At 44.8% G+C, this 10,736-nt stretch overlaps 1 protein-coding gene across 2 annotated transcripts in view; it reads right to left on the bottom strand.

Moving 5' to 3' along the window:
• Window positions 1-1,815: 1,815 nt before the first annotated feature.
• Window positions 1,816-10,736, bottom strand: part of unc5da (unc-5 netrin receptor Da) — a 286,252-nt gene continuing 277,331 nt past the window's right edge. For both annotated transcript variants that reach the window (XM_024382129.2, XM_024382130.2), the window contains 4 exons: window positions 8,008-8,157; window positions 6,001-6,165; window positions 5,325-5,503; window positions 1,816-3,919 (listed from right to left, as the gene is read on the bottom strand). In XM_024382129.2, coding sequence (XP_024237897.1) covers window positions 3,673-3,919; window positions 5,325-5,503; window positions 6,001-6,165; window positions 8,008-8,157 — 741 coding nt within the window. In that variant the 3' untranslated portion in view covers window positions 1,816-3,672. The remainder of the gene's footprint in view (window positions 3,920-5,324; window positions 5,504-6,000; window positions 6,166-8,007; window positions 8,158-10,736) is intronic.

The following is a 10,736-nucleotide window of genomic DNA, read 5'->3' as shown; positions in this document are numbered from 1 at the left end:
AAACCTGGCACCACCCCTATGATGACGCGTTGTGATGGCAGCGTCATACTGTGGGGATATTTTTCAGCAGCAGGGACTGGGAGCCTAGTCAGGATTGAGGGAAAGTACAGAGAGCTCCTTCATGGAAACCTGCTCCAGAGCACTCAGGACCTCAGACTGGGGCAAAGGTTCACCTTCCAACAGGACAATAAGTCCACAGCCAAGACAACGCAGGAGTGAATTCGGGACAAGTCTCTGAATATCCTTGAGTGGCCCAGACAAAGCCCTGACCTGAAAATAGCTGTGCAGCGACACTCCCCATCCAACCTGACAGAGCTTGAGAGGACCTGCAGAGAAGAATGGAAGAAACTCCCCAAATACAAGTGTGCCAAGCTTGCAGCGTCATACCCAAGAAGACTCGAGGCTGTAATCAGTGTCAAAGGTGCTTCAACAAAGTACTGCGTAAAGGGTCTGAATACTTATGTAAATGTGATATTTCATTTTTTTCTTCTAAAAACCTGTTTTTGCTTTGTTATTATGGTGTAATATGTGTAGATTGATGAGGGAAAAAACGATTTAATCCATTTTAGAAGAAGGTTATAACATAACAAGACTTTGAAAAAGTCAAGGGGTCTGAATACTTTCTGAATGCACTGTATGAAATACACATTGACACATCCAGCCCAAAGTGGGAGGTTTACAAAATACATATTAGTCGCCAAAGTTCCGTAGCATATCTTTAAAGATGTTCGTGGAGATGGTGTTCATGGGAAACACTGCAAATGTTGGCTCAAGCGAAAAATGTGTTTAGATTGTTGATCAAATCCCAGCCTACAATAAAATCTCATTTTCAGACCAAAGAAAACAAGGGAATTTCACTGCATATTTATTTCAAAACATGATAGAGTATATACATTTGCAAATCATGTTGAGGAAAAAATAGAACAAAAATCTGCTAAAATATACATCAAATAGTGATAAGCAGAATAATAATCATCGTACTATTCACCTGATTAACATAAACATTCAAAATGTACAGCGTCGTAAAACAAAGCTAAGTAAATAAGATGTGATTATAGACAATGTATACAGAACTTTCATGGCTTAATTCATTAAATTAATGATAAATGCCCCTCACTGTATACATAATAATATTTTCAGGATAAAATCATTATTCATCTATTTTCAGTCGTTACTGTTTACTCTAAACAAAAATATAACAATTGTAGCATGAGAACTAAGTAGGATCTCTAAGATTTCAAAGGTATGTTTCTTCCTAGTAAGGAATGGCGGATTATGTAAAAGCAGCTCAGAATAAAAGCAATACATTTTTGGATGAAAATATCAGTATATCTCTGACAAATGGATATGGTTTTACTCAGTACTGTTTCTTTATTTTCTCCAAATGAATACAGATCTAAAGACAGTAGCTTGCGAGATACATACATTACACACCAGGATAAACTCAAATACTAGCACTAGGCTGGATTCTCCAAAGGGGACAAAGACAGATCATCAAAGTCATGACACACACACACACACACACACACACACACACACACACACACACACACACACACACACACACACACACACACACACACACACACACACACACACACACACACACACACACACACACACACACACACACACACTGTGTATAGATAGCTCTTTATGATGATCACTGTAGTGACATCCATCTGCATGTTCAATTAGGCATACACCTCACCACATTGGGGAACTGTATGTATGTGGTTGTGTGTGTGTGTGCACACATAGTGTATGTGTGTGTATGCATGTTTGCTCATCTCCTAGCTGCAGCTCCTCCGATTGTGTTTGATGGGTTTAAATGCTATAACAAAGTGCGGGTCACCTCTGTCACATGCCTGGTGTGACCCACACTTTAGGTAGTGGAGACTGGAGAGCTTACTATAATTTGGTAGTGGCATGTAAAAACACTGTCAATTCCATGAAACAACAGTATGGCAGTTTTGCACACTGTTCCTCAGGTTAATTGTTGTATTATTTTGTGTGTGTGTGTGTGTGTGTGTGTGAGGGGGGAATTTTTGAGGATGTAAAATATTGGGTTTGTATTTTCTGTTAGTAGGCTAAGGGTTAGTTAGTTAGTTTATCTGATGTGGCCTGCAGCACCACTGGAGGAAGAGGTTAAAGTGATAGGTCAGATTTTGGCAATGCCCTTTATCTACTTCCCCAGAGTCAAATGAACTTGTGGATACATTTTTATGTATCTGCGTTCAGTTTGAAGAAAGTTGCTAACTAGCATTAGTGCAATTGCTAACAAGCGTTAGCGCAATGGCTAGAAGTTTATGGGAACAGCTAGCATGCTATCGGTTCCTGTAGACTTCTAGTCATTGTGCTAACATGCAAAACTACCTCCCTTCATACTGGACGTAGATATGTAAAAATGATTCCACGAGTTCATCTAAATCTGGGGAAGTAGATTAACGGCTTCATTGCCAACATCCCGAACTATCCCTTTAAGGGTTAACAGCACATATAAATACTCTAATCACTTTAATTAATTTTCCCGACCAATACATGTAGGTAAAAAAACATGCCAAATTGCCATTCTGCTTGTGTGTTGATCTTACCCATGTGACAGCGAGGGAAAAGTTTAGTGCATCCCTAACACATTCTCTTTCATTCATCTGCAGATATGCATTTCCTAATTACTCTCACTTCTCTAGTGTGTCACCAGAAGTTTTACAGTGACTTTCAGTAAAATGACATATTGGCTACGTTCCAATATCCACACCAGCATACCACACTGAATGCATTCCCCAATACAATTCTTCATTCTTAGTAGAATGCATGCTCGTGTGGGTATTGGAACAGAGCCTAGGTGTGGGTAAACCAAATGTTTGTGACATCATATGACAGATGTCATTTCTGACTGTTTTTCATAAATACTGTCAACATCTGAATACTTCGAAAGAGTTCCTTGTTTCTCTCTGGTACCACAGTAGGCCTATACACTGAACACACCATCACTGTGCAGGGAAAAACTCAAGAAAAGAAAGAAAATATATTATAAATATAAAATAAACGACAACAACTTCACGTAACACGAAGCATTCTGGCTTCCCAGGGGAATGGCTAGAGGGACAGGGCCTAATAGTCCAGGTTAGGAAGAGTGTTTCTTGTTGGTTTGTGGTTCAGTTGAGGTTTACTTTTTGACTAGTTTGTGGTTTAGTCCCTTGGTTAGTTAGTTCCTCTGTGTCTACCTAAACAACAATAGCTTCCCTCTTGACCAGGACCTCTAGAACCCCTATCTCTTGAACACTGCTTTCTTGTCCCCCTCTCCCTTACCACCGTCTCCTTTTCCACCCCTCGCCATTGGCCTGTGTTCCTCACCTCTCAAACCCTTGTCCCTGGGCCCCCTCAGCCCTTTTCCTCTCTCCCTTGTACCCTTCTTCTGTAGCACCCCTTTTACCCCTGTCATCTTGTCCCTATTCCCCCTCCATTTAGCCTGGTGGCCTGACTTTAGTTACAGTAGTTAGTTATTTCCCCTTCAGGCCTTAGTCCTCTCTGAGCTCGGGCACAATCCTCCACTGGCTGGATTAGTCCACTGGAGTTCTCTGTATGTACTCCTCCTTGTTAGGGTCCATCCATTCATCCCCAGCCTTGTGGTCCTCTACTGGGGCTCCAGTTCGTCCGTTCCTCCCCTTGTTAGGTGAACTCAGTGTCCAGCTCCTCAGTGCTGTGGCCCAGGGTAGTGGTGGTCCTTGTGGTGGTCCCTGTGGTGGTCAGCGTGGTGGCCCTACTGGAGGTGGAGTGGGTGGAGGAGTGGACCTTGCCGATCTCCTCCAGGGCGCTGGCCAGAGAGTCCAGGTCTCCTGTGTCCTGGTGCTGGGCCTCCCACAGGCTGAGGATCACCGCTGATGGGCTCTCCTGACGTGCAAAGTAACACAGGTTCCTGGAGGGAGGGAGGGAGGGAGGTGGGAGAGAGAGAGCGAGAGCGAGAGAGAGAGTGAGAGAGAGAGAGAGAGAGAGAGAGAGAGAGAAAGTGAGAGAGAGAGAGAGAAAGAGAGAGAGAAAGAGAGAGTGAGAGAGAGAGACAGAGAGAGAGAGAAAGAGAGCGAGAGAGAGAGAGAGTTAATGTAGAATGCAGCTTGATGAGTAGTTGTTCTGGAATAGATCCAATAAAAGGCACTGGCTGGGGTTACTCAGGAAGAGGTTTGGGAGACACTGGCCAAATAAGAGGATGATGAAAAGGAAGAAGGAAAGAAATACATGCAAATTGCATATTGTTGAAATCATTATGCTTAATATCAAATTCAGCTTATACTTCCTGCTATATCGCCACCTCAGCTGTTGTTACAACTCACATCCACCTGAGGGCACTGTTTCATTACAGAGAGCTTGATATCTCTCCCTCCCGTTTTGTCTCAGGTGTGGTGATGATGCTCCCACATACCATGCTAAATAATTGCACAAATCCGCTTAACAAGGTACAGGCGTTCTCATTACATGCTGCTGGTGGCTTCCACTGGGTTGAAAACCCGAAATTCTTCTCCCATTCCAAAACGCCACACATTGTTTTCCGACAGTGCTGGAAAATGATTTGATGCACATGGACATTCCTGGTCACACGGCTTATGTCACACTTTTATTCAGTAAACTTTGTTCCCCTTTTCCACACTCCTTATTGACTGTTTCTTCTTCTGCTGAGGGAATAGAGATTACCCATTACCGCTAAAATCTCCAACATTGGGGGTTAGGGAGAATAGGATTTTGAATTGGACTGAATTGTGTGTCCCTACAAGGTAAGTTAAACAAGACTGTGCGTGTGGCGTGTGTGTGTGTGAGTGTGTGTGTGTGTGTGTGTGTACAGATCCATAATGAGATCCATAGAGTGTGTGTGTGACCTGGTCACTGGTAGGGTTTCTTGGTGTTAGCAGATAAAGACTGGCACAGTGGCGAAGGCCCAGATAATAAGCCAACCATTATGCAAATGACTAGGCACATCCATAGGGAGACTGGTAGAGTTGATGCAGTCAAGGTTGATCTTTTCTCTAATGTTGTAATTTCAAAATGAGTCATTTGCAAATACATTGACCAAGGCAATAGAGCAACAAAATAGACTTGCGACACATTGCTGGACCTTGCAGTATCATTATTAATCCAGCTCAATAAAACTTATTAGAATCCCTAAATGAAATGGACTAAAATGGTGGCTGCTAGTCAAACATGATGAACATTGGAGGGGCCAATACAACAGTTGGACTACCATTCAAGGATGGGGACCCAAGGTTTCTGGGTGTATAGTACAGCAGGGAGTGTATATGTGTGTGTGCGTGCAAGTGCGCATGGTATCTCACCTGTCTATGTGGAGTTTCTGTGCAAGCAGCTGCCAGTCCTTTCCCTTGGCGTTGGCTGTGTCGAAGGTGGCACAAATCCTCTGGCGGATGGACAGGGGGATCTTGAAGGCCCTGGACCCCGTCAGCGACGTGGTGGTACAGTTCGACTGAGTGAAGAAGGGGACTACCTCCTTTTCACTCTGGAGGAAGAAACCATTGCAGCATAAAAATGAGAGGTGTTAGAGTGACCATTTCTTTTCTACAGATAACATAAGATTATATGGCTTCAAAGAATTAACTCAATGTAATCTATATGTCAAGAGGCCCCTGCGTGCTTCATTAAGAAAAGCCCTTCAGTAAAATCAGGAGACATTCACTCTAATGAGAGAGCCTATTAGTATCACAGCTTCAGCTCCATACAGGATTCACACACACACACACACACACACACACACACACACACACACACACACACACACACACACACACACACACACACACACACACACACACACACACACACACACACACACACACACACAAACACACACAAACACACACACACACGCGCACATGGACGCACTTGCACACACACAAAACAACCCCCCCCGACAAACACACTTCACACTTCCTGCCATATACTGTATACACACAATTCCACACACACTCTTCCTCCCACACACACTCCTCCCCTTACCTCGACCACAGAGGTGTAGACCTGGAGGATCTGCTCCTGACCTTTGACCTGACGCACACTGATCTTACAGGACAGCTGGGAGGAGGCGGGGCTGTAGCGCTCCAATGAGAAGGCACACTGCAGGGGCCGCTGGTTACTAGCCCACACCTGAGAGAACGAGAACTCCTAGAGAGAGAAAGAGAAGGGGGAGAGAGAGAGAGGGGGAGAGAGAGAAGGGGGAGAGAGAGCGGGTGGGATCAATACATGAAATAAACTATAGACCTAATCTAGCTCTGTGCCAGTATTCACAAAGAGTCTCAGGGTAGGAGTGCTGATATAGAATCCATGTAGCCTTTTAGATCATAATGAATAAGATTACATGAACAGGGGGGACCTGATCCTACATCAGTACTTCTACTCTGAGGCGCATTTTGAATACAGACCCTGGATGACAACATTTCCTAAATACAATGCTTGAATGCCAGCTAATTGCATTGCCCCCTTTCCTCTATTTCAGCTTTAATTATTAGTTCAGACCAGACCAAGTCAATGGTTTCTTTACCCACTCAACAACCACTGCTAATCAATGAAGGGAATAAAATCAGCAGCCTCTTGGGGACGGGGTTGTCTACCCATGAGCAACCTGAGATGGCCAGTCTGAAATCACTAGTCAACATTCTGTCCTTAAAAGTCAATTCCATTCCTATATACTGTGTGGTCATTGTTATAATGACAAACAAACACAACTACGAATCAGACTCTCTTGGGATCCTTCAAGCAACATAATGATAGATAATGACATGAGAGCTTCCTATTGAGTACATCTTTAGGCTGCATCCTGAATGGCACCCTTTAACTTTTATAGTGCACTACTTTTGACCAGGACCCACAAGGCTCTGGTCAAAAGTAGTCCACTGTGAAGGGAATAGACTACTATGTGGGATGCAGATTACACCACCTCCACCAGCCTGTACAGTTGACACCATGCAGGATGGGGCCATGGATTCATGCTGCCAACGCCAAATCCTGACTCTGCCATCAGCATGACGCGGGATTCATCGGACCAGGTTGGCAATGTTTTTCCACTCCTCAATTGTCCAGTGTTGGTGATCGTGTGCCCACTTGAGTCGCTTCTTCTTGTTTTTAGCTGATAGGAGTGGAACCTGGTCGTCTGCTGCAATATCCCATCCGGGTCAAGGACCGATGAGTTGTGGATTCCGAGATGCCGTTTCATCCACTAGATGTTTTTGCTCACAGGACTGCTGATGACTTGATGTTTTTTGTTTGTCGCACCATTCTCGGTAGACCCTAAACACTGTCGTGAGTGAAAAGTACAGGAGGCCGGCCATTTCTGAGATGGAACCGGTGCGCCTGGCACCGACGATCATACTACCACACTCAAAGTCGCTTAGGTCACTTGTTTTGCCCATTTTAACATTCAGTTGAACAGTTACTGAATGCTTTATATAGCAAACCACGGCCATGCGACGCACTGTCTGTACGATGAAACTGTTCACTGAGCTTCTACTCTTCCTGACCTTTCCCTCCCTCCCCATCTCTTCCGCTCTCTCTCCTTCTCTCTCTGCTCCATGAGAGCTGGTTGATATTCTGGCTAATTCTGCTAATGGGATCTCACTGGAGGGCGTAAAATCACAGAGCAGCACAGTACATGCACCACGCACACCCCTAGGAAGATAAGGAAATGTGTGTCTGTGTGTGTGTGTGTGCCTAGAAGACATAATTCATTTAGTTTTGTGTGTAAGTGTGTGTGTGTGGAAGAGATAGTTATTGTCCTCTGTCCTTGCCACAGTCCCTGCTCTTTGCTGTGACCCCAGAGTAAGAAGACAGGATTGTTGATGGAGTAGAGGACTCTGATGAAGGGATGGTTGATGGAGGAGAAGACTCAGATGGAAGGGAGGTTTCTCAAATGATGGTGTTTCTCAAATGACACACCCCCATACCCCTGCACCTGCTCTCAACACACACAAACAATTCCCCTCCACACACACACACTCCGCCCTCCCCTACCTGGCAGGTGGTGAAAGGCTTGATGCTCCAGAGGAACTGGGGGATGTCCTGGATGGAGAGCTGCAGGCTGAAGGAGTTCCCCCTGAACAGCAGCGTCTTGGGCTCCTCCAGGAGACGACCGCCCCTCACCCGCTCCACTGATGCCACTTCCTGATAGGGGGAGAGGGGAGAACAGTGGTGAAGGAGGAGGAGGGGGTAGGGAGGGAAGAGTGAGAGAGGCGTAGGTGTTGGGGGGAAGAGGGACAGTGGGGAAGGAGGTGGGAGGGAGAGAGCAAGAGAGAGAGAGAGTGGGAGAGAGAAGGGAGATGAGGGGTGGAGAGAAAGGTGAAATAAAAGTGTGAGAATGATGTTATTTTTGTGTGTGTTTACAGCATTTAAGTACAGTATACATAGATTACACAACATAGAAAACCAATATTACTCAGACATTAATACAACCACTCTACTCTATCTGTACTGAATTAAGAAACAGTGCTCTGAACTACCAACTCCCCCCTGAAGATCTGAACAGCTCTAAACAGTTGAATTAAACAGCTCATTGGGAGATTGGGCATTCAGTTAGCCTCCTCTGCAAGAGAAAGCAAGTGGAAGAATTGCTTAAAATGCATTTTTTAACAACTAGAAATAATTCCATAATAATTTCACGCATAGAATGAAACCCCCCAAACACACAAACAAACAAATAAAGAATAAACTAAGCAAATCCTGGCAACAAAATGTCCAATGAATAAAATCAGGGAGCACAATACCCCTCAAATGCTGTTTCAGACACACACAGAGACAGAAATCAAACCTGATCTTCCCAAATGGCGTTTGCTATTGATGAAAGGACTTAGGTGATTTTGTGCTTTTTGGGTTCTTATCTGAGGGTATTGTTGCGCTTCTCTATGGAGACTGGGAGCATTAGTGTGTGTGTGTGTGTGTGTGTGTGTGTGTGTGTGTGTGTGTGTGTGTGTGTGTGTGTGTGTGTGTGTGTGTGTGTGTGTGTGTGAGAGTGTGTGTGAAACTGTGTGTGTGTCTTTGTGTTTGTCTGCGTGTACGCATATATGTGTGTTTGGTTGTGTGTGTGCATACGTGTGTGGGTACGTGTGTGTATATGTGTATGTGTGCATACATGTGTGTGTGTCTGTGTGTTTGTATGTCTGCCGTCTCCATCACAAAAGGAAAGGCACGTGGAAATTGAAAAATTGTCCCTGATCGATTCTTTGCTTGGCATCGCAAGGGAAATAATTTGTCGTATGAAGTTCAAACAAAAACCACCAAAACTGGACAAATGAACAAATAAACAGGGCAGAGTGACAGAGAGAGATGTAGAGAATTGGCTGGTGGGTCCCCGAATGTAATTTCACTCTATTTACCATGCAAGGCTGCCCTCTGACTGATGCGGACAGAACCAAAGCTGCTCTAGTGAGCCAAGCTCTGTCACATCACAACCTCTCTGGAGCATAACTCACAGCCTCAAAGCAACTGGCTGCTGTCAGAGGTGTGTGTGTGTGTGTGTGTGTGTGTGTGCGCGCGCGCGCTGTGTGTGTGTATGTGTGTGTGCGTGCGTGCGTGCGTGCGTGTGTGTGTGTGTGTGTGCGTGTGTGTGTGTGTGTGTGTGTGTGTGTGTGTGTGTGTGTGTGTGTGTGTGTGTGTGTGTGTGCGTGCGTGACTACACTGCTCACAGGTGCATACCTAGTGGTTAATCTGTCGTTCTGCCTCTGAACAAGTTAACCCACTGTTCCTAGGCCATCATTGTAAAAAAGAATTTGTTCTTAACTGACTTGCCTAGTTCAATAAAGGTGAAATACAGAAAGAAAGAAATACCTCAGAGTGTGTGTGCCTTTTTGTGAATGAGGCAAAAAGAGGATAATGGGTATCATTATGAGAGACAATGTGAGTAGGATAGAAATGAGTTTGTGTGAAAAGGCCATAGCTACTCTTCATTGTATATCATTCATACATCACCTCTATACAGAACTAAAAGAGAGAACCAATCTAGTACCGGGTCGGACCTCCATTTGCCTCCAGAACAGCCTGAATTCATTGGGCACGGAAACGTTATTCAAACGGTATCAAGGGACCTAACGCGTTCCAGGAAAACATTCCACACACCATTACACCTCTACCACCAGCCTGTACAGTTGACACCAGGCAGGATGGGGCCATGGACTCATGCTGCTAACGCCAAATCCTGACTCGGACATCAACATGATGCAACAGGAACCGGGATTCGTCAGAACAGGTGGTCAATGTTTTTCCACTCCTCAATTGTCCAGTGATTGGTGATCGTGTGCCCACTTGAGCCGCTTCTTCTTGTTTTTAGCTGATAGGAGTGGAACCTGGTCGTCTGCTGCAATAGTCCATCCGGGTCAAGGACCAAAGAGTTGTGATTCCGAGATGCCGTTCTGGACACCAGTGTTGTACTGTGCCGTTATTTGCCTGTTTGTGGCCCGTCTGTTAGCTTGCACATTCTCCTTTGACCTCTCATCCACTAGATGTTTTCGCTCACAGGACTGACGCTGACTGGATGTTTTATGTTTGTTGCACCATTCTCGGTAAACCCTAGACACTGTCATGAGTGAAAAGACCAGGAGGCCGACCACTTCTTTGATGGAACCGGTGCACGTGGCACCGAAGATAATACCAAGCTCAAAGTCGCTTAGGTATGTATTTTGTCCTGTAGTTCATTCAATGTAATTGGAGAATTCAGTGGGTTATGGTAGTCTTTAGTAGTTGATTCTAAG

Source organism: Oncorhynchus tshawytscha, linkage group LG20, assembly GCF_018296145.1.
Source record: "Oncorhynchus tshawytscha isolate Ot180627B linkage group LG20, Otsh_v2.0, whole genome shotgun sequence".
Lineage (NCBI taxonomy): Eukaryota > Metazoa > Chordata > Actinopteri > Salmoniformes > Salmonidae > Oncorhynchus > Oncorhynchus tshawytscha.
The sequence above is the reverse complement of the archived record's forward strand: the minus strand, read 5'-3'. Positions and strand labels throughout refer to the sequence as shown.